This window comes from Colletotrichum aenigma, assembly GCF_013390185.1.
Source record: "Colletotrichum aenigma strain Cg56 chromosome Unknown KSG_Cg56_contig03, whole genome shotgun sequence".
Taxonomy (NCBI): domain Eukaryota; kingdom Fungi; phylum Ascomycota; class Sordariomycetes; order Glomerellales; family Glomerellaceae; genus Colletotrichum; species Colletotrichum aenigma.
This window is the reverse complement of record NW_023500909.1, coordinates 2,173,575-2,196,364: the sequence shown is the minus strand read 5'-3', so window position 1 is coordinate 2,196,364 and position 22,790 is coordinate 2,173,575. Positions and strand designations below refer to the sequence as shown.

The window sequence follows — 22,790 nt, the reverse complement described above, 5'->3', positions numbered from 1 at the left end:
TGCGGTCGTGGGCCAGTGCACCGCATCTTCTGTCAAGATCGCGAGGCGTCGATTAGGTCGATTAGGTCGATTAGCATGTTCAAGATGGCTGCCTCACCACGGCCGGCTCTGCAGATCATGAGCCCTAGACAGGCGGAACGTGACACCCTGGGCGGCGGTTGAAGGGCACGATGCGTTGCTCTCAACCGGAATTTGCAGCTGGTGCATTCGGCAACGTCAGAAGATAGTCGACGCCAGTGGAAATGAGATCTGCTCTTCCGTGTCGCAGACAGCCGGGTAGGAGGCACTTTGGCGTCGCCCTGCGCCGGGGGTTTGGGTGGACGCCAGCGCTAAGCCCATCAACGGCAGCCGGAGGCCGTGAGTACATACACGTTGTGTGAGTGACTGTCTGGTCTAGGTGGTCTGGGATGGACGGGAACAAGAGGCCGGTAGAGGACGCGGTGGAGGAAAGGTTGCCCATGAAGCGCAGTTGAGGACTGGAAAGAGACGTTACCGAGAGAACGTTCCTGCAGATGAGATGCGTTAGGAAACGTACCTTTGCGGGTCTCAGAAAGAATGGGTCATACATCGGGTCAGTGTTGTCTAAGCAGGGGTTCTAATGCAGCATCGGCCAATCAGACGGCTCGAGAGATGCCAATGACAGGAGGGGCCTGGGCGAGGGCGGACCGGGGTTTCTGACGTGGGAGACGTATCACAATGGTTTCGGTCAACGGCCCGTTCGTGACCCGGGTTGCCTCTTGCTCTTGGCTGGGGGTCACGATGCAGCAAAGTTGGTTCGGCTACATTGTCAAACAGTGGCGAGCACTCCCACAAGGCCTCTTTCTCCAGGTGTCCTTTCTGCAAGTCCCCCCGGTCTGGTCCCTCCTGGACACTTCTGGGGCATGCAAGCCTGCAGGCGACAACGGACCCTTGCCTGCAAAATAAAGGTCGTCGGGAAAAAAGAAGCGCAAAAACAAGCTCGGCAGGGGTCGTATCTGCTAGTAGAAACGGGCTTCATCCAAATAGAGGCCTCTCATTTTCTCACACAACAACGTCCTCAGCGACCGCCCTCCCCTGTCGCTATCCCATCTTTTTCCACCCCTGATTCCATCTTGCTCGCTTTGCCTCTTTCTTTCCACCTATTCCGTGCTTCTGATTGGTGCCTTGTCCGAGCGACCTTCTGCCGATTCGTCGAGCTTGTTTGAACCGCAGCAGAAACGAAACAGGCACACACAGCCAAAAGGCCTGCTTACTTACTCCATCGCACCTACGACCCTCCCCTCCTGCCTCCCACTGTCCGGATTCACTGCGAATTCCGTGCTTGGCGTCGCCCGCCTGGCTATCGGAAGAAGGAAGGGAAGGGGGAAGGAGGCAGTAAGAGGCTTGCTGCCATCTGAACTTTCAACCTTGAATCTCTCACCATGCACCCCCCTTGACGACATTGGCCAAGGGGCCCGTCTGCCTCCCACTCCCACTCCCACTCTCACTCCCACGCCTCTCCTCTTCAGTGCTTCACTGTCTCGTCCGCTAGATCCCCCCTTCCCCTACACGCGCACATACTCCCATACCCCAGGCAAACAATACACTACACGCTTGCCCAGTACGGATACCAAGACCAAAGCCCGCCTCAGTTGCCCAGCGGCAACTCATCACCACCCAGGAGCAGCCTCCTGCTTCCTGCAAGGTACCATGTACCCCGTCAACCGTACCCCTGTCCAGTCCCACGTCTGAAGCTTCGCGGTCGAGCGTATCTTGCTACCCGCATAGTGGGCTCCCGTGTGAACCGACGACGGAAAGAAAGCTAGCCGCAGACAGTCCCCAGCAAGGACCCAAGTCGATCCGACCCCCTCCCGAGTGCCTGATGGCGAGAATGGGCCATGCGCCGCCTGCGAGATACGCCATGGGTGATGGGGGTGGCCATCCATCGATGAGCTCGTGAACTTTCTTTAACTACTTTGTTTCCCTCGTTTTCTTCTCCTACCCCTCTCCTCTTTCCTCCTCATCCCGTTCACTGTGTGTCTTCTTCCAATCTCCAAAAGCGCTGGTCTGCTTTCCTGGGTCCACCGGTTTTGCTTACACCCTCCTTTCCCTTCGAGACCTCTTACTACGAACTGTCACTCCCTCGGACGACATTTAATTATTCTTGTAATCTTTCTCTTCTCTGACATCAACAACGATCGACCGTCCCAGGTGGCACCGATCGACATACTTTTACTACCGCTCGATATCACTGTCCCCGGAGAACAGGCCGACCGAAAGGAAATTTAGGAAGGAAAAGTAAAGCTGCAAGAACCACATCACACATAATCAACATGCCTTCAATGAAGACCGCCCTCGTCGCCGCCCTGGCCGCCGTGGCCACCGCCGTGCCCCTCGGCCCCAAGTTGAACAAGGACCAGATGAAGATCTACGACTTGGCCAAGAGACAACAGGCCGGTGCCGGCGCTGCTGGATTGACGGATATCGACATTCTGCAATTGTGAGTAGGGATTCGGTGGATGCCGGGACATGCAAGCGCGGAACAACGGGACACGACAACTAACACTGGTTTCACAGCGCTCTTACCTTGGAATGGCTCGAGGGTACTTTCTACCAGCAAGGCTTCCAGAAGTTCCCTGCACAGGACTTCATGGCTCTGGGTCTCTCGATGGAGCAGGTCAACGACCTTCAACAAGTCGGCGCTACCGAACTGTCGCACGTCTCTCTCCTGCAGTCTGCGATTGCCCAGGCCGGCACTCAGCCCGTTCAGCCCTGCCAGTACAACTTTGGCTTCACCGATGCCGCCGGCATGGTCAAGACCGCCGCCGTCCTCGAGAACGTCGGTGTCTCCGCCTACCTGGGAGCCGCTCCCCTCGTCAAGGACAAGGCTATCCTCGGTACCGCCGGCTCTATCCTCACCATCGAGGCTCGCCACCAGACCTTCATCCGCGCCGCCTCCAAGCAGATCGCCATTCCCCAGGCCTTCGATGCTCCCCTCGGCGTTCGTGCTGTCTTCTCCCTGGCCGCGCCCTTCATCACCTCCTGCCCTCAGGGTTCCAACTTGGCTCTCCAGCCCTTCCCCAAGTTGACGATGACCGCCCCTGCTCAGCCCAGCGCTGTTGCCATCGGCGCCCCCATCATGCTCCAGGCCGACAGCGCTGCCCAGGCCAAGGCTTGCGCCTTCACCACTGGTGGCCTCCAGCCCGGTGGCACAACCTTCAGCCCCTTCACTCCTCAGCAAGGTTGCGTCGTTCCTCAGGGTCTCAGCGGCATCACCTACGTCTCCCTCACGAACCAGTCCCCGATGAGCGGCGTGCTCAGCGATGACATCACCGTGGCTGGTCCTATGGTGCTTACCATCTCGTAAGCGCGTTCCGTAAGTTGGGGTCTGGTCTTGTGGCCCAGTAGGTGGGCTCGAAAAGGACGTGACGGGTGCGTGTTGATTAATCCCGAAGGTCACGAAAAAAAAGCAAAGAAAAGGGAGGAAAGAGCGCATGATACCTTCGCTTTACGACACGAAATTTGGGGTTAGTCAAGCAGAAGCAGCCAGTTTTCGATCAATGTCGACCTCCATTTCTTTTTCTTTCTGACTCTTCACTCTCTCAAACTCCTCCCCTATCCGACCGACAAAAACATTTTTTTCACTTCTCCGGCTAGATAGATAGCCTGTATATATGATGTCATATTATATATATTCCCGACGGGGTTTCAGGAGTCGAGTCGAAGACTTTTTTATGTATTGTTTAACTGGTAACCCATTTTCTTTCTCTTCTCTCACCAAACGTTTCTTGTCACCTTTTCTTTGTCTGCATCATGCCTGAGAGCATGCGAATCGATGGGGAGGAAATGATTGGGTTGGGGCCTGAAAAATCGTGCTGGAAAGCGAGGAGTATGATACCACCAAAGACAAAGAAACACAACCATTTCTTCTTGCTTCTCTTGACCCGCTGAAATAAAGCACGATTTTGAAAAGTCACCATATTATCACATGTAGCTACTACCCTCACCCTGACAAGCAATTGAGAGTCGGGAGGAAGAGTTTGAGTGCCGGGGGAGCAAAACACGACTTGAGAAGCCTGCTCAACTTGAAAAAAAATAGCTATCTTTACTGTTGCACACGAAAATCTTCTTTTAGCAAGCTGGTGCGATGTTATTTTGATGCGGTGAGATTGTAAGTTCCTTGACAGCTGTGACGACTTGGCGTCCATGGCGATCAGACACGACGTAAAGATAGAGTCGAGAAGAAAAGATAGAGAACGTGAAGGTTCTGGGTCTGGGGTGAGAGTGATGGGAGGGTAGCAGCAGCGCGGCTCTCCGAGTTCTGAGCTCGGTGCAAGTTCGGTGGTCGAGGAGGTCGGAGGGGGCCTTTGCTGGGTCCCTGCTTCTGGGGCGTTGTGGTTTCGGGAGGCTCTTTGGCCGGGTGATTAATGCTGACTTGGCGTGCCCGAGGCCTTTTGTCAGAACGTGTCCCGTCATCTGTCGTGGGGCTCGGGTCGGCTGGGTAGTGGATGTTCCGGGCTAGGGGGGATGGGCGGGTTTGAAGGAGGAATTTGAGGACGCGGCCGGCGCCCCAATCCATGGTTCGTCATTCTTTGATGGCCGGCTTTATTCTGGTCCCGGAGATGCTGGTGGTTAGGGGCGGCATGTAAGCGACGGCTTGGTGTGCGATGCCTCGGAGACGTCTGTCGGGACAAGACGCCAATAGATCGATCAGTTTGAGGCTTGACGCCTTGGCAGGAGGCCGGATGTAGAGAGGTCATCATTCCGAGATACGGATACACTGGCACGCATGTCAGTTGAAGGCTTGGTAAATTCAATGTCAGAGATCAAAAGTCCGGTCTGGGCTGCTTATCGCATTGCGTCCCTTCACGGTCGTATTCGCAGGGTCAATGTTGTAATAACTTGCGTCTTCCTTCATACAACACGGGCCATGGTCAATCAAAAGCTGCGAAGCGTTCCGGGTTTTCTTTAGTTGAACATCTAATACCACTCATCCCTCGATACACAAGAGTTCAACAACACATTGAGCGTTAGATTACAGACGCAAGTGTCAGCCACGGAGGACGATTCAATTCACCCCTTCTGCCATGTTGACGTTTAGCTATTCTTGCTGCAGTCTGTTATCTGCAGTGCCCAACCGGAAAACATTCACTATGAACGCAATGGGTCGTCCACAGCTTTAAACCGCGACATGTCTCATGGCGCTTACACCTATACATTTTCACTATCTTGTTATTAGATGTTCTCATATCAGCAACCTCAATCTCTAGCATTTCATAGCACCCTAGCCCGCTGCTTAAGGTCCACATCATACATAACCCGCTCATTTAAAGCTATCACGCCTATCCCAGAAGTTAAAACACTAGAAAAGGACCACAAAGGGCAAAAAGCTGGACGAACAGGGAATCGAACCCTGGACCACTCACATGCTAAGCGAGTATTATACCACTAAACCATTCGCCCATCGGGATGATTTCGCCCGGACTTGAACCGGAGACCTTCAGTGAACCAGGCGAGATTCGAACCTCGTACTGTTAGACTGACGTGATAACCAACTACACCACGAAACCATGTTATTTGATGACTCATCTCGAGCGGAGAGAATATGTGAAGGTTTGGTGTCTGTGCGTGTGGGGTGGCGGGCGAGGGCATCGTGAAGCGCTGGTTGTGGGGCTGGAGTGGAGACGTGGAGTGAATGCTGCATGGCGTTTACTTTGGTCCAAGGCGGTCAGTCCCTCGACTCTCCCGCTCACGAGGAAACCCAGACTGGCGTAATTGCGTGAAATGCGCAAGTCTTTGTCGACGGGTGTTTTCCAAGAATTCGATCAAAGCCGTGGTTGTCGAAGTTGAAAGTGCCCATCTCTTCTAGTCTGTTAGCGCCAAAGTGCCGGAGTGGGGCAAATCGGGGCCGTGAAGGCCGTCCGGTGGTCGCTGCCCGGGGTAGCTTCGGGGAAATATGCCTGGTTTCTTGCAGCGACCCTTCCGAATGCTGCGTTTTTGGCATTCAATTCGTGGAGTGCCACCACGTTTTTCAGTCCACTAAATCCCGTGGTTGACAGATAATGCGGGCGCCCGGCCTTCTCGCCGGCCGCGGCGCTGCAGCAGGAGTGCAACCTACCTCAACGGATCACTTCTCCGCACATGAATTACCTCGTCACACATCGGCTGCGATTCAAACCAACAATATCTCCGTCCACTTCATCGACATGGGTGGCACCAACTGCATGTAAACCAACCTACCTTCCAAACCGAAGTCCAATACCCGACCGCTGTCATCAATTATTAAGACAGCCATCTGCTCTGAGAGGTGTATAGCTTTGCGGGCGGAAGCGTGTGATATATGACGACATGCATTTCATGCGAGTGTATTTTGGCGTCTCGCGACAGCTTCCGGGCTCTTTCGAATCTCCCGCTTGTGATGTGCGACATAACGGGAGAGAGGAAGTCTAACGGGCGCCGGCAGCCATCCGATCTTTCGCTCAATCTAAATGCATCTGCCGTGACCCCGAACCCCGCGACTGGTGAGGGGCTAGCGCGGGGATGTGTAGTGGCGGTTCGGCCGGTCGCGTGGTGACGTCTGCGGGGTCGAGGTTTGTCGGAGAGGACTGGAGTAAAATGGAGACAACACTTGGGACGGAACAGTCCCCCGGCTTGTCGTGGGAGCAAACAAGTACCGTTGCATCGACGGATCATGGCCGGCATGCTCTCCCCGGCAATTCGCCCTCCATTGCGGGGTCGAGTTGCTGTCCCTCATGTTGTCTTCTCCTTGAAGACTTGTCTTTTCTGACAAGTTTGCCCCATTATGCTAGTTAGTTTGAACCTACACCAACTAGATACTCACCAAGGAGCTTCCACTAGTTGAGATGAGTCGCCCGTTCAAAAAGGTATGCCCCCGTGAACTTCGGCTTCAGTAATTCTCTAAAGCTATTCAGGTCGTGATCGTTGGGGCCGGGCCTTCGGGCTTGCTCCTGGCGCTGCTACTTTCGAAGAAGGGCATCCCCGTTCAGATCCTCGAAGCTCAGGATCATCTCGACCAGCAACCGCGAGCCGCCCACTACGGCCCAGCCGCCATCCCGGACCTGAAGCGCGCGGGCATCTTGGACGAGGTCCGACGTCGGGGGACGACGGTGAGCACGTTCGTCTGGCGGCGTCTCGAGGATCACAGTGTCATCGCCGGCTTCGATGCGGGAGTTCTTTCCGACGTCAACGGCGACGACCTGCGCACAGCGTGTCTCGTTCTGCAAGATCTCGACCAGTTGATGCTGGACGAGTTTCTGGGGAAACACAACGGAACCATCAGCTGGGAGCATCGTGTAGTCGGCCTTGGCCAGGACGATGAAAGAGCCTGGGTAGACGTCGAAACACCACAAGGGAGGAAGAAAATCGAAGCAGACTACATCGTCGGGTGCGACGGGGCCAACAGCGCAGTTCGAAAGGGGCTATTTGGGGAGGAGTATCCCGGCTGGACGTGGGATGCTCAGATTGTAGCGACGAACACGTACTACCCCTTCGAGAAGAAGTTCGGCTGGGACGATGCCAATTTCATCATACACCCGGAACACTTCTTCATGGCGGCGAAGATCACGAACGACGGGATTTACCGCGTGACGTACGGCGAAGAGTCCAATCTCTCGCACGAAGAGCTCAGAGCACGCCAGGAGAAGAAGTTCAAGATTATGCTGCCTGGACGCCCTGACCCGGGAGAGTACGAGGTCCTCAACTTCGCCCCTTACCGCATGCACCAGCGGTGCGCGCCGAAGTTCCGGGTGGGCAGGTTCATGCTGGCTGCTGACGCCGCCCATCTGTGCAACCCCTGGGGCGGGCTTGGGATCACCGGCGGGTTTGTGGATGTTGGTGGGTTGTATGACTGTCTTGCGGGCATCTGGGACGGGATAGCGGATGAAAACATTCTGGATTTGTACAGCGAGAAGAGGATTGAGAAGTGGAAGACGATCATTGATCCGATTTCGCAGGAGAACTTCAGAAGGGTGTCCGATAAGGACCCCGGTACGAGGGTAGAGAGAGATGGGTTCATGCAAATGTGTCAGCGAGCTGCGAAAGATGAGAACCGCATGCGGGAGGTGATGCTGGGGAGCTTGGCCGTGAGATATGATTTCACGCAGCATTACAAGAAGGTAGACGGCTAAGGGGCGAATCGTGCTTGATCGAGTTGGGTTTTGGTGTAGAGTAGCGCCTAGATTAGTGAGGGCCAATTCAATTCACCGATGACATCTCATTGATTTTGAGCCATGAGATCACCAACAAAAACCCCTAACAAGGAATCCTAGGTCATCCACATCGCCGGATGATTGTCGGCTGGACCTTTGCATGGTTTCCATGTCAAAAGCATGCGGAAGAGACTGAATGAAAGAGCAGGATATGAACTTTCGCTCAGTGCCATTTGTGAGCAGAAAGGTTCACCTAGACCTGAGAATCGACAGTTTGTAGCGACTTGCTCACTTGAGACGGTCATGAAGAAGGATATTTGGAGTATATACTGGGTGAAAATCAGTCCAAAGCCTTGGCTTAAGACAGCTTGACCCAGAGATCTGCGAATATGAGAGACCAGAAATCCAGCAAAGCACTGGGTCCTTACATTCAAGTGTTTGAGCAACTGTTCTTCAGTACAGGGGAAAATGAATGAGAAATAAATATGAAGTGAGTCGAACGAGAGAGATAAGTGCACTTTGACTCGGCGGCCCGCGAACGACATTTCTCATAAACTTCACAGAATGGATGAGAAAGTTGTATAACTGTGTGGCGACACAACCGTATTGTAGCCGCGGCTTTTCTGTCAACGGCCATGCCGCGGTTGCCGAAACTTGCATTTCTTTGTCCCGGCATGGGAACAGAGAACCGGGGGGTTCCAAACTCATGCTCTACCTCATGATTCGACAGAACCACCCATGGTGTTGGCCTGGAACCGCCACTGGTTTGATACGCTCTTCTGCACTCCTGCGGCGCATGCGTGGTATCTTTCCAGCGCAGCAGGCTTTGCCTTGATTCATAATTCTTCGTGAAGCTTGCAACATTCCGTCCGATGAGTTATGCAATGAATGAGCTTCGAGATGTCTCCCATACGACTGCTGAAGACGATGAATTATGAATGAATATTGAAAGGAAGATCGAGAATTGTGAAGTGGTTCTGAGTCTAAATTAAGGTGTAGTGGAGCCTCGAGAAGACCCGCCGATTATCCACATTTTAGCGAATGATCCAAAGAGGGCTCTACTCCCGGCGGCTAATCCTAACGGCCCCATCATCTTCTGTTGATGAAGCTCTCACATTGAGCCAACTTCAGCCAACTTCTTCTCATTCACATCTGCCCCCAAATTGTCACAATGCAATGCGACGTCCAATTAGCCAAGCCAGGAAGCTGAATTGAAGATCGCATGTTCGTGTCTGAGATTGACGACTGAATTGCTGAAGAAGATCGTGGCGATGCATTCTGCAGACGGCGCAGTTGTTGTTGGTCCGGTCCCCACCCGGGCCGCCCCCTCGATCATCGTCCGCGGGCGCTTAGCCAACACCTCTCATTCCTCGACGCCCCTACCAGCGGGCCCACGTCAATGCTGAACCAATGCAGGAACCCTGGATCAAGTAACCTTATGTTGGCGCGAGGTGTTATCCGGCTACGGAAGTGGCATAGTCGAGGGGAGAAATCATGCGAACTGGCAAGTAGCCGCGCTGAACAATGCTGTTGGAACCGGGGTCAACCTCCTGGTTCGTTTCGATGTCCCACAATCTCGGATTCATTCATATCTCCTTAAGTCGCCCGTTCTCCTAGGTCAGAGGGTCTAGCCTGCCTGGTCTTCCCCCTCTTTCTCGTCTCCTTTTTGTCCCATTTCCTATGTCGGTCGTGGCTGGTTACCACCGGTCTGTTGTCTTCGTTGAAGAACGGATCAAGATTCTTTCATTCTTATGAGGTACTAGGTATCTCTTGATCTGCCCGGAATATCCAACATCAAAGCCATAGGCCTCAAGACGATGGGCCAGGAAACAGCTGAAGTCACAGAGACTCAGGTTCTCTCATCACACAACACAATATCCGAGAAGCGCAGCCAAAATGAGTCTATTTCTTGGCTTTCCAAGGCAAAGGACACCAAGTGTAGTCTCGAAACAGGTAATTGAAAGCGTCTATAGGCCAGAATCCAACGGAAAGTATCACAGCTAACCCTATTGGCAGTTCATAAACATGGCTGGAAGCCAATGACTCTGGGCGCACCAGTGCTTTTCTCCTTCGCCTTTGTTTCCTTCATCCTTGCAGTCATCATCGAGATCCTTGCGCAACAGAGCCAGAAGAACGGGGGCCTGACTCTGACTACCTCTTCGGACGACCTACCGACCTACGCGAAGTTTGGACATCTGTTCCTGCCGACGATCGTTTCCGTGATATACAGTCTGCTTTGGAGTTGGGTTGACTTGGATGTGAAGCGCATACAACCATGGCTGGAGATGTCGAAGCCAGCTGGCGCAGAGGCCGACCATTCGATCTTTCTGGACTACCCTTACGATTTCGTTGCCTTCGTACCTTTCAGAGCGGCAAAAAGGCGGTGCGTCTCTGGCTGAGGGTCTCTCCCAGTGGGAAGCTAACGTCTACAGACATTGGCCTGTGTTCTATGGAGGCACGGTCATGGTCATCATCTTCTGGCTGATCACTCCATTGCAGAGTGCAATACTCGCTGCCGGCCCCATTAACGTGCGACGAGCAACAAACATCTCAAGCCTCGCTTCCATTCGACCACTTGCAGAACAGCCAAAGTTGATGGACACGTCTATTCTAAACGAAGGCTACTCCCTAGCTTGGCTGAATCAATCAATACCGCCATTCTCCACTCCTGAGTACACCCTACTACCTTTCACTTCCAGCCGTCAGGCTCCTCAGGTTTCTTCAACCAATTGGACGGGCCAGTCTGTGAAGTACTGGACTGAACTCAGTTGCTGGCCTGGCGTCATTTCTCAACATGGTGCCTCAACAAAGTTTACCTATGACTTCAACAACGGTCGCGGATGCAACGCCAGCGACGTGAATGTGCTGGGGTCCTTGAACGACACGACGCCCTTTCAGATACAGTACTTTGGTTATCAAAATAGCGCATGGGCTGACTACTGGTTGGCACAGCCGACCTGTCCCAAGAGCTCGGCAGAACACCAGTTCTTAGCCGTGTGGTCCCGTTACAATGCTACGTTGAATAAGTTCAAAATGGCTTCGACTTTCTGTGAGACGAACTATTTCAAGCAGTCAGTCAACGTCACAGTCTCTGCTGTCGACCAGACCCCAATCGAGAATTCGATAGTCCCGTTGGGACCCCGCGAACGGCTTCAGGAGACGGAATTCAACTACACCGCGTTCGAGCACCTTCTAGGCGCAGGGGTCTCACCCGTGGAGCTCGACGTCAAGCGAGAGTTCCCATTCGGCCGTCTCCTGGAGCACTATCAACAAGTTTCCGACCTCGGCCTGAATTGGCCATTGTCACCTATGGCAGGTTTCGCCATTGCGATGAAGGGCAAGCCACCACTCGATGCATTCAACAACGCAACCTACCTAGGGGAGGCTTACAACGCAACACACAAGATGCTATTTACTCTGGCACTGCGTCATGCTCTTACTAACACAACGAACGCGGCTGTTACCGAAGGACATATCGACTTCATTCTGTACGGCATTATAGTCAGTCGTTTGTTCTCTGCCATCGTTGAAGGACTCCTGGGCTTGGTAGGGTTCTTCACCATTCTCTTATGGTGGCACAGCTACAGAGCGCCGAGTAGGCTCACCATGGACCCGGCTTCGTTGGGATCGATCATCAGTCTTTGCCAAAACAGCAGTGTGTTACTCGACAGATTCGCTGGGAAGGGGTGCTTGCCGGAAGAAAAGCTCAAGGAGGCCTTTCGGGACCAGCGATTCAAGTTATTCTGCGGGTGCCAAAGCCGCTCCAGGCAAATGATCATCAAGGTTGTCGACATCCGAAACGAGTCTTACGATGGGGAAGAGATCGAAATCCCCGACGCCTCCCTCTCCGTCGGCCATTACTCACCGGTGAAGCCGCTTGCGTTACGGCGCGATGTTGGTGCTACGGTGGTTCTATCTATGGTTGGAGCAATTGTCGCCCTCGCCTACCTCAAAGTAGAGGAGACACGTATTCGAGGTGAGGTCACTTTCTTTCAGCAACGTAAGACCTAGCTGACTCGTCTTAGGGCTCATCCGGCCCACGACAAACTTTGAGGTTCTCCAAATTCTGGAGAACTACGTTCCAACTATCTTCGCGACACTGCTCGAGCCGTTTTGGGTGCTCGTCAACAGGCTGCTTTGTCTCATGCAACCTTTTAGAGATTTATGGAGAGGTCGACGGACGGCCGAGGGATCAATCGACGCCAGATACACTTCTTTGCCTCCGCAATTTGTGATTTGGCGTGCGGCTCGGTCTGGCCATTTCATGCTGACAGCGATGTGCTTCTTAGCTCTTCTGTCCAACCTCCTAGCCGTTGGGCTTGGTGGTCTCTTCAACGAGTTTCCCATCGTCATCGAAACTGAACGCAAATTCCAACAGACGCTTAAGCCGCAGATGACCAACGCCAACGGACAAAAGGCCCAGAAAATCTTCAGGATGGACACTGCGCCCTATGAGACGCCATACTACGCAATGATGAATAACATCTCTCAAGGAACACCTCTTCCACCTTGGATCACCAAAGACTGGTTTTTCCAACAGTTCTCCATCTTGCCCGGAGAAAACGATACAGGAGACACCTATACAGCGAGAACACACGGTTTCGGTACTATCCCCTCATGTTCCGCCGTCGGTCCCGTCAAATCGGGGGTTCTGGGGCCTGTCATAAATCACACATTCGTCCGAAACGGAGAAGCCATTCCGGATTGTCCTACGACTTACCGAGCCGCCTCATTCGACTTTAACACAACATTTCAAGAGAAGGTGACTGGGCCGGCTACATCAGAATTAGTCGATACTCTGGGGGAGACCTATGGCTATGGCACCTGCAACATTCCGTTGATTGTGGGATATGGAAGAAGGGAGAATAACGAGACGATGGAATCTCTGTTCGTTGTTTGCGAACCGACTTTCACAACGGCTGTGTTCGATGTCACAGTTGACCCCGAAGGTTACGTACTTAGCTCCGAACAGGCGTCTGAAGCATCTTCGACCCTCGACTACCCCCTTTCCACGAATGATACCGACACAATAACCGTTGATCTCAACAAACTCGTGACCAGCATCTTGAAGTCCTGGCATAACGATACGCTTTCGAAGGGCTGGCTAAACTACCTCCTCAGGATCCAGCCTGGTCTTGCCAACCTCCACGACCCCGACACGTTTCCGAATGTCGCCGAGCTCGTCCCTACCGTCGAACGAACATATCGACAGCTTTACGTATTGATGATGGGCCTAAACGATTTCGTGTTCGACGAATATCCCGAGCCTGTCACCATTTCAGGCGTTCATCGTAAGTCCGAGATTCGCATTTTCATGGACATCACAGCACTTGTCATCACCATGGCAGTTTTGTCCATCAACATCCTCGTCGCTATCCCACTTTACAGCTTTTCCATCAAACACTTTTTGCCACGATTGCCTACGAACATTGGCTCTATTCTCGCGTACATCGCGCCTAGTAGAGCTCTTCGCGAGTACGACGGAGATACGAGCCGCAGAGGCGAGACGTTCAGTTTTGGCCGGTACGTGGGGGAGGATGGACGTGCGCACGTTGGAATCGAGCTTGATCCATTCGTCGTGCCAGTGAAATTGTCGGCGTTGAAGAAGGGCGACACGGAACCGAGAAGGGGGATAATGAGACGGATTTTGGGCCGGCGAAAAGCGGAACAGGGGGATGAGACCTGGTTATGATTTATGATGATATGAGCTGAGCCGGGTATCGGACGAGTAATTCAACGGGAATTTCTGTCACTTGTGGTCCAATCTGCGGAGGAATTTTCCGAGTGAACTCGAGTCTATTGCACCCATCGCGAGACCGAAATCGACATCGCAAAACGACCGAAAATCTGCCTCGCGGGGATGAAGTCTTCTTTTCTCATTGACACGAGTCAAGTTTCTGCAGACAGGACAACCCCCAAACGAAACAGCAACGAATTACAGTTTTCTACTTTACTTGCAACCCGACAATGTTTCTCCCTGCGTGCCAAAATTCGTTTCCACCGTACGGCGCAGATCGCGTCCATGCGCACGTTCTCGTCTGATCTATCTTGTGTCAGCCTTTCAGCTCGTCAGGGAAGCTCTTTTATTCAAGAGGCACTACGTGCAAAAATGTACAGCCAATGAAATACGAAGTAAGTCAAGTAAAATCAATGACTTTTTATCATGAAAATCAGAACTTGTCATTCGGAATACGGTTTCTGCTTTGAAGAATCAAACACATGGATGATGAACATCTTAAGGTCCTCTTTAAGACTCAATGATGACATGAGAATAGCAGGAGGATCAACTGGTAAATCGAAGCTTGCAAACGACAAGTTGAGTCCAGATACAAGGCCTTTCACCCCCGGTGTGGGGGGGCAGGATTCTCTTGTTCAACTTCACACCTTCATGGCGGCGTTGGTGTTGCGTTCAGTTTGCGTCGCGTTCAACGTTCGCTGCGTAAGGTTTAAGTTATGTCAAGTTCCCTGTCTACTCCGAAGCTCCACGAGGTCCTTGACTTCTTCTCAAGGGCACCCCCGCCCCAACTGTCAGAGTGAGTACATCAGACTGTCAAGCTCTGAGCCGTTAGTGGTTGAACATATGCGCTTTGGCGTAAAACACAGCTGAGAGCTATGTTTTGGTGTGCGTATGTGTGGTTGATGATTGAGACCCCCCACCATTTGGAGATTGAAGCTTTCACATGAAGGGGCGGGATGGATGATGACTTATGAGCAATTGTAGTGCTATTGATGATATCACGCTATTTTTCCATGATGGCTAATGCAGACATCTAGCCTTTTGTAGTCATGCCAAAGAAAGAAAAGGAAATGTGTACAAGGTATATACAGAAGGTTGTAAATGTTCAGAAGAAAAGACAAACGCCGCAAATCTTTGTGCTGCCGTAACCTGTATGATCATGAAGATAGGTATCCAATGTGCCCCGAGGTATCATATATCCCGTAAATGCTAAACCGTTCATAAAAGGAGTGTTCGCCATCGACCAGCTTAGGCGTGAGAACGGAAGCGGAGGGCACGCTTGCGACCGTTTCGGGTCACAACCATGTTGATAGAAGAGCCCATGCCGGCAGTACAAGAGGTACCGGAGGCGAGCTGCTGGACAGCAGACCAGGCACCGCTAGCGCAGCGCTGGTAAGAAGTGCCGCCGATGCAGTTCCAGGCTCCCTCGTCAGTGCAAGCAGCACCGACAGTCTGCGCGCCAGCACCGGTCTCAGTGCCGTTGCCAGAACCAGAGCCGGAGCCGGTGCCAGAAGAAGGAGCGGCGCTAGGCGCAGCGGTGGCAGCGGGAGCCTTGGAAACGGAGGCAGTGGCAGAGGCAGTGGGGGTAGAGCCGGAGCCGTTGGGAACGGTGATGAAGACGCCGCCGGGGATGGAGGCCGAGGGCTTGGCGGAAGCCGCAGGCGCGGAAGACGCGGCGGGCTGGGAGACAGTGGGAGCAGAGGTGGGAGTAGTGGTGGGCTGGGCACCTCCATTGCCGGCGCCAGCAGTGCTAGTGGGCTGGGAGCCACCGCTGCCACCAGTCGCGGCACCACCGCAAGTGGCAGTCTCGACTGAGGCAAAGCTGTCGACGTCCTTGCCAGGGTTGGGGAAGCCAACGTTGGTGCTCTCCTTAATCTTGCATTCGTTGATGTTTGCGACGTACATGTCAGGAAGGGCCTCGTAAGCGGACTGAGAACCAGCGGAACCGGTAATGGTAACGGGGCCACAGTTCATGTACATCTCGCGGTTGCCGATCTTGTTGAACCACGTCCAGGCGATGGTGCCATTACCAGCAGGCATGTCGGAGGGGATCTTGAAATCATAGGTATCCTGGTTGACCTGGTTGGCGTTGTCACCCAGGTTGCCATCGGCGTTCTTGGCAGGGCAACCTCCCTCAATGGACTTGATAACCTTCCAGACGGAGTTCTTGTCGGGCTTAGCGTCGTAGGTGATGGAGACCTGGCAAGAGCCACCGCCGTGGACGGCAGAGCCAATGAAGGCAAGGTTGCCACCTGCGCCTTGAGCGTAGACGTTAGAGGCACCCTCAGCATCGTAGACACCGGTGCGCTGCTTGCAGGGGAAGTCGGAACCGCTGGCATCGAGAGGGCTGTTGTTGAGGCTGGAGGCTCCGTAAGGCACGGGAGAGCTCATCTTCATGTGAGCGCTGGCAATGGTGGCCAGGCCGAAAGCGACGATAGCTTGAGCGTACATGGTGAGTGTTGTTGTTGAGTGATGAGAATCTAAACGTTCCAGACGGTAGGGTCTCAGTGTGGATTGTCGTTGTGACTGTAAGTTGTTTGGTGGTCGATCAAAGTCGTTGGTTCTCTTGACACTTTATAAGACAAGTTAGCTTCGACTCGAACTCGACTCATCGATCCAGCATGTTCTCGATGACAGCGCATTTGTTCCTCAGCAGGCCCGACTCGAAGTGACTGGTCACAGCCGTAACAAGCTCAGTGTGACGATGCTCCCGAACAATGACATTGTGAGTCGCACAGTGACGGGCCGCTTTGTCGAACAAAGGCAGAGAAGCAAGCCAAGTGGCCCAGGTCCCGTGCCGTCCCTTTGATGCTGTGATGCTGCAGAATTCCGTATACTTACAGTGTCTTCTCGCTTTGTCTGCTGGAAGCTTGGACGTTGCGGAGTGTTTGAAAAGTTTGGAGTGAAAGTTGAGAATCGGAAAGATCGATGGGTCTCGAAGTTTCGTATCGTTGTCTTTGGGTTCCGTGAAGGATGGTAATGCACCAGGCGAGTTGGGTTGGTTGATAGAAAGTTGAAAAGTAAGGACTAGCCTTGTTGAATGATAGAAGAGAGAAGGTAAGATGTCGAAACGACAAGCCTTTCCAAAGCCCACAGAAGGAATGCGAGAAGATGTGTTTGTCCAAGAGGATGGGGAACAAAAAAAAGGGTGTTTCGAGGTAGGACGAGGCCCGGGTCTTATAATACAAGAAGGTCGAGCTGAAAAGATACGATGGGGATGTAGAAAGTAGTGAGTGAGCAGGCCCACGGGCAGAGTATGCCGAGCTTAGAGAAGGACTAGAGATGAAAGTGGAAACGAGAGGCAAAAAGCAACTTAGCACGGCTGCAAAGAACGGCGGTTATCCCAGAACGATTGGAGAAGGATAGACTGAAGGTCGGACCGGAGGATGGAGAGCTGGACTAGATCGGTCCACTTGGGACGGGAGAGACATGGCGTTCTTTTAGACAGGCGTTGAGCAGGTCGACCAGTCAAGCCCAGTCGTGGAGCGCAGTCCAAGGGGATTCGGGGCATGGTGGATCGCCCGAGGGGGACGGGCCAGGCGTTGAAGAAGGAGAGGCATGGGCTTGAGGCTGTGATAGGCGGGAGAGGAGCCCCTCGGCCTGTTTCGACATGGCACGAAAGACCGGACTAAACATTCTTGTGAGCAGGCAGGGGTGGGTAAGGATGATCGGGGCATCTGGCAGTTGTGTGCGTGTGTGGTTGTGGGTGTTCGAGGATGAGGTACATACGGCAGGCAGTACTGCGTAGTAAGAACAGGCTCCACGGCACGTAAGGTACGGCTTAAGGTGTAAGGTACGCAGTAAAGGCTGCTAGGACCATGCCATGTTCCTGGATGGGACTTTGGAGGGACGGGGACCTTGCAGCAAGGCGCATCGTGCGTGTTTTTTTCGCGGTGGATGCCCCTGACTAGGCATGTTAGGCTCGTTTAAGGAGGAGCCAAGGACAGCCAAAGGCGGGGGAGAGGGAGGGAGCATCTGTGGACCGACGATGAAGTGGTTTTGATGGTATAGGGAGGGATTGGAGAGGAGTTTTTCGAGCTGTCGTTGACGGGGCGGATGAATGGCTGGGAGGATGTGGGAAGAGAGACAAGTGACACCGAGAAGAAGCACTAAGGACTAGTCGCTACCAGGGAGGAGACGAGGTCCGGGACAAGACGACAGGGGGGCAGGGAACCAGGGAGCAGGAAGCAGCCACCAAGGGTGCGGTGTGGGAGCCTGGGTGCGAGGAAAGGTACGTACTCCTACCACTCCCGCTCGAGGACTGGCTGCCATTCGCTGCTCGGGCCACGCTAACGGAGGCACCCAAAAAGCACGTTCCTTGCCCCGCTAACGCTACACAGTACGTACCTCGAAGCTGTATCCGTAGGGAACACTAGCCACGCACTTGCAGCCGGTACGTATCTCGTCGTGCAGCGTCAGATCAGGAAAGGGGCACGGGAAGATGGAGGATGTGTGCAACCATGTGTTTCCTTCCAGAGCACTGCTACACTCTGCCTTTGGCCCTGACTAGAGGGAATGGCGGCAGGAAGCGCGTGAGCTGCAGCTTTCAAGACAGGAGAAGCACCAGAATGGCGGAGGCTACTGCAAGGCACCATCTGCGAAGTGAGCACAGCATGCAGCAGTGAGTCGCAACACCTGAGATAGAAACAAACGGTCAGCCATTGCATCCATCCATCTACCATCCATCTACCATCCATCTACCATGCACCAGTTCATACGTCCAAATAGCCGCCAAGAGTGAGATCAGCAGCGACAGCGATGCCCCCCGAATCGTTCTGGTTGCCTGCTAAATCCAGACAAGGCTCAGTCATTTCATCCTTACTTTTACCTACCTACCACAAAGTGCTGCATAGAATTTCCCCATGTTGGTGTGCGCAATACGCATTCCACCCTATCTGACCGTCCGAGTATAGAATAGAAGAGGCGATATACAAGCGCATCGGCACCCACGGATATTACGCGAATTTGCCTCGCCTAGCTGAATGGAGACTTACTTTTTTTTTTCGGCAGACAGAAGACAGATGCGATGCTGACTGACAGATCAAGATCACCCGTACGTATGCACTGACTGGATCCAAAGTCAGAAGACGCCATGCGAGGTCAGTAGAGCGCGAAAGGCGAAAGCCTCATCGATATTTGCGGCCCAGCCCATTCCATACCAAGTCCTATTTTGGCACAGGCGGCCTCCAATCAGGGCAGATCGAACCTTGGATTTGGAGACTGGAGGTGGCCAGTTATTGCGGCCCTCGCCCAAGGCCGCGGTGGCGGCCACTCAGATCCCTCTCATACCCTCGCAAAAGATACGTCACGCTGCGGCGCAACATCGCCTCACCACATTGGCCCAAAAATGTCTTTTCGGACGACGCTCCTCGTGAGTCCTGCTGTCTCTGGCTCTCATCCTCCGCGAGACCCCCGGCCGACCGCTGAAGGCAGGGGCTAGTCGTAGTCATTCCTTACGTAGACTAACATGCAAAGGGGGCAAGGGGGCGGAATAAGACCGGGAACAACTGGGGCACTGGACTGTGATGGTGTCGCCGCCGCTGTCGCGCTGTGAGCCTCTCCCGTCCACCCAGCCCAATGACCATGGGGGGATGAGTTGAAGAGAGAAGAAAATGGTCAGGGATCGGACTGGTGGGTGGAAAGAGGGTCGATGATGTGCAGGGGTATTTTTTTCGACAGTCCCAAAGTCCCACGGCTTTCGGCAAGGCCAGCATCCTGAGAGCAGGGGTCGGAGAGAGCGTAAGAAAGGGGCAGTCAGTTCGCGATGCGTGGTTCGTCCATTTGATCGGGCTTCCAGGCTCCTTGGAATTCCTTTTCCCACAGGCCGGGCGGCACTTGCGACTACCAGGCGGTCCAAGACAATTTTTTTTCTGGGCCATCACATCAGTCCACCGTTTGATCCATTGTGATGTCTTGACTAAGAAGGGCGAACAAGAAACAAAAAATGGGCGGTGACGCAGACAATGCAGCCGAAAGCGAGACATGCAACGGGCATGTCGAGCCGGTGAGACTGTATCGGTAAACGCTGGCACGGGCAGCCACCTTGCCAACTCAGCTCACCGACGTACACCGAGCGAAGGACGGCATAAGGTACAAAAGACATCAGAGACATGCCAGAACAACAACAAGAACGCAGTGTATCACTAAGAACTAACCCCTCTTTCTCCATTGTGCGCATTGTCTGCTGTCACTTGACAAGGCCAAGCCAAGCCAAATCAAAAATGCAAAGACACGTTGATCGACAAGATTCCCCCGAGTCAGTGATGGGTGATCCCCGTTGAAAATAGAAGTAGAGAATTAAGTGGTATCCGTACGGGCACTCAATTTACAGGATCCTCAGTCAGTGCCCATCGGATGGCCAACTCTACTCGCCATCGACCTCGGTATACCCGCCCTGGTCCAGTATGCCATCAAGCTTGTGGGCTGTCGTTTGTATGTGCGGCATACAGAGTAGATGGAAAGTGGGAGGGAGCATCGCTGCGGCCAGCCAGCCCGCCGTTTATTGCGGCTGTTCTTGATGCTGCCCTTGCAGTGCCTCGTGGCTTCTGCCCAGGTACCGCCCAAAAAAAAAAAAAAAAAAAAAAAACCTTAACACGTCTTAAGTCACTTGCCGGGGGAACCGTGGTGGCAGTGTACTTGCCTATCCACTGACGGGCTGATAGTGGATCCGCTCAGTCGTGCATCCCGGAGTTCGGTCCAGCATCGGTACTTGTGCGGCACGGTGACCGGTGGACGGTTGATTTCAAACGATCAACGGTCCCTCCACCGACGACATGAAGAAAAGCAACGGCGTGCGGATTGCGACAGCCACTCGTTTGCAGGTGCGAAAGCAATGTTTGCCTATCACTCTTTGCTTCTCTCCCAGTGCCGAGACCCTCACATGCTGATGGACAGGCACCGGGGCCAGCGTCCCCTGACACTGCAACCTGACTCCCCCTGTCTGGGCCATCTGGTTCCCCGCTGAATCGAAGGGGCCACCCTTTAAGCGGGGAATTCGGTTGAGCAGACCAGATGTTCAGCTGCATGCGCAGGGGGTATTAACGACGGGGATTTTCTCTTCGCTTGCCAGGGCCTTGCCTGGCCCCCAGCGCACACTTTTGGAAACCCTCTCGCTGGCTGCCTGCCCTGATTCCATCCCCGGCTGCCCACAACGAGCGGATTTTGTGCTGTCGTCAATCGTCGTCGAAGCCCTACAATGACTGGTGCACATGCTACGTTGTAGCGCATCAAGGGTCTCGTCGAGGGGGAATATGGAACTGCTGGAGGAGCTGGAAGAGACCCCCCTGAATAGAAGCGAGGAATCTGAAACAGAGGCAGTTTCACGCCCCCCAAGTTCGCCTCTTCCCCTTTCGGACATTGAGCTCTCTGTCTGCTAACCACTGACAGCGAATCAACTCACTATTAGTCGTCAACTGTTAATGTGAGCATGACAGGATCATGTCGTTCCTGCTCCAAGAGGCTAAGCTTTTTCTCCCGTTTGTTGTTTCTTCAGGCCACAACTCCTTACCTAATACCATCCATCAGTCACCACATCACATCGCGGGATCGCGGGAAGCGGAGGCATGCCACTGCATTCCGCGGCCATGGCGATTCAGTCCTAACCCGCTGGGACCAGTTATTGTCCTTTGTCCACCGCGCAGTCGTCACAACGGCACCCCTCATCTGCCAAAGCGTTTGGGGTAAGCGCTGGAAACGTGCCCGTCGTCCAGCTGAGGACATCCAGCTGTCACAGATGTCAACGCTATTTCTCCCGGGTTACCTTGTCGTTGGCCAGTCATCAGTCAGTCGAATGACAGCGACGGGGCGACGACAAATGCGCCAAAGCTCTCGAAAAGCTCAGGCTTCGGCTTGACTAAGGTGAATTCAAATCACCTTAGGTTCTCAGCTGCCTGCTTCTGCTTCTGGTTCTAATTCTACTTCTGCGACCAGCGACGCAGCCTGGTCATCCGGCTGTCACTCTGGCACGTTCATCAATCACCCTCGGGAGCCCAGAGCCCAGCAAATGTCACGATAACCCCTGGTCCGGCGGCCCTTCTCCCGGCCTTTGCCCGACCACAATGGGAGGCCACTGCCGGCTGTTGTCCACTGTCACGTTGCTGATCGCCACCCCGTTCCCACTGTCCAATGCCCGGATGGAGGTGGCCCGGACTCCACGGCCGAGTGGATTCGCAGGGCTTCACGAGAGCCGCCCAGGGAGGAAAAAGAGACGAGAAGGACGTGATGCCCATGGGCCGCGGGGAGCTGCGGCGCGGCGTCCTACGTACTCCCTGCCCATCTTCATCTGCTCCTAGCCCCAGTCCGGGTTAATCGTCCGAAGATGATCAAGAAATCCCTCTTCTGCAGCTTGCTCTGGCCCGTCCGGGTCCGTGTTGCTGCCTCCCCTGAAGGACGCAGACGCAAACGACGCAGCTGTTTGGAGCATTGAGCATTTTGAGCCCAGCTCGACAAGCGCGGTTTTGGTAGGCGATCCGAGGGGGCGCAGAGAGACATTCTCTTCACCTTCAGACGATCTGGTAGAACCGAGTCTCGTACCCGCGACACTGATCGACCGCCAGAGAACACAGCCCGACGCCGTACCAGCTACGAAACGGCGCCGTCCCGCCCGCATGAATTCCCCGACATGAGCTTCTACCCTTGGTCCGCGCCCCTGGCTGATTTCCAGCTTCCCTCCTTGAGGCAGTCCAGCCGCTCTTCTAAAGTCATGGAAGCCACACCTATGATCTCCGGGGGGTCCTGGCGACAACCTTCTTCAGCGGCACAGCATGAAAGATCGCCTCTGAGCCACAAGGACGTCCGATTATTCCCAGCTTACGCCACCGCATTTGCCCCTGTCAGGTGCCACTTCTTGAACACTGCCTGTGGCTAGTTGTCGCTTTTTTTTTTGGCCTGCCGGAGCCACAGAAGCTCGTATGAATACGGGAGACCCA

At 53.9% G+C, this 22,790-nt stretch overlaps 4 protein-coding genes across 4 annotated transcripts; 3 read left to right on the top strand and 1 right to left on the bottom strand.

Annotated features, from left to right (window-relative positions):
- Positions 1-2,291: 2,291 nt before the first annotated feature.
- On the top strand, positions 2,292-3,325 carry rds1-2 (Protein rds1; the record flags this gene model as incomplete). The annotated part of the gene is made up of 2 exons (XM_037319824.1): positions 2,292-2,458; positions 2,536-3,325. The coding sequence occupies 2 exons, from the start codon at positions 2,292-2,294 to the stop codon at positions 3,323-3,325; spliced, it is 957 nt and encodes a 318-aa protein (XP_037181536.1).
- A 3,496-nt stretch (positions 3,326-6,821) lies between these two features.
- On the top strand, positions 6,822-8,105 carry terC-3 (FAD-dependent monooxygenase terC; the record flags this gene model as incomplete). The annotated part of the gene is made up of 2 exons (XM_037319823.1): positions 6,822-6,842; positions 6,891-8,105. The coding sequence occupies 2 exons, from the start codon at positions 6,822-6,824 to the stop codon at positions 8,103-8,105; spliced, it is 1,236 nt and encodes a 411-aa protein (XP_037181535.1).
- Positions 8,106-9,943: 1,838 nt separating this feature from the next.
- On the top strand, positions 9,944-13,818 carry CGCA056_v004567 (uncharacterized protein; the record flags this gene model as incomplete). The annotated part of the gene is made up of 4 exons (XM_037319822.1): positions 9,944-10,079; positions 10,143-10,509; positions 10,559-12,102; positions 12,152-13,818. 4 exons carry the CDS (start codon positions 9,944-9,946, stop codon positions 13,816-13,818), a joined length of 3,714 nt encoding a protein of 1,237 aa, XP_037181530.1.
- A 1,293-nt stretch (positions 13,819-15,111) lies between these two features.
- On the bottom strand, positions 15,112-16,314 carry CGCA056_v004566 (uncharacterized protein; the record flags this gene model as incomplete). The annotated part of the gene is made up of 1 exon (XM_037319821.1): positions 15,112-16,314. One exon carries the CDS (start codon positions 16,312-16,314, stop codon positions 15,112-15,114), a length of 1,203 nt encoding a protein of 400 aa, XP_037181529.1.
- Between the last annotated feature and the right edge of the window lie 6,476 nt (positions 16,315-22,790).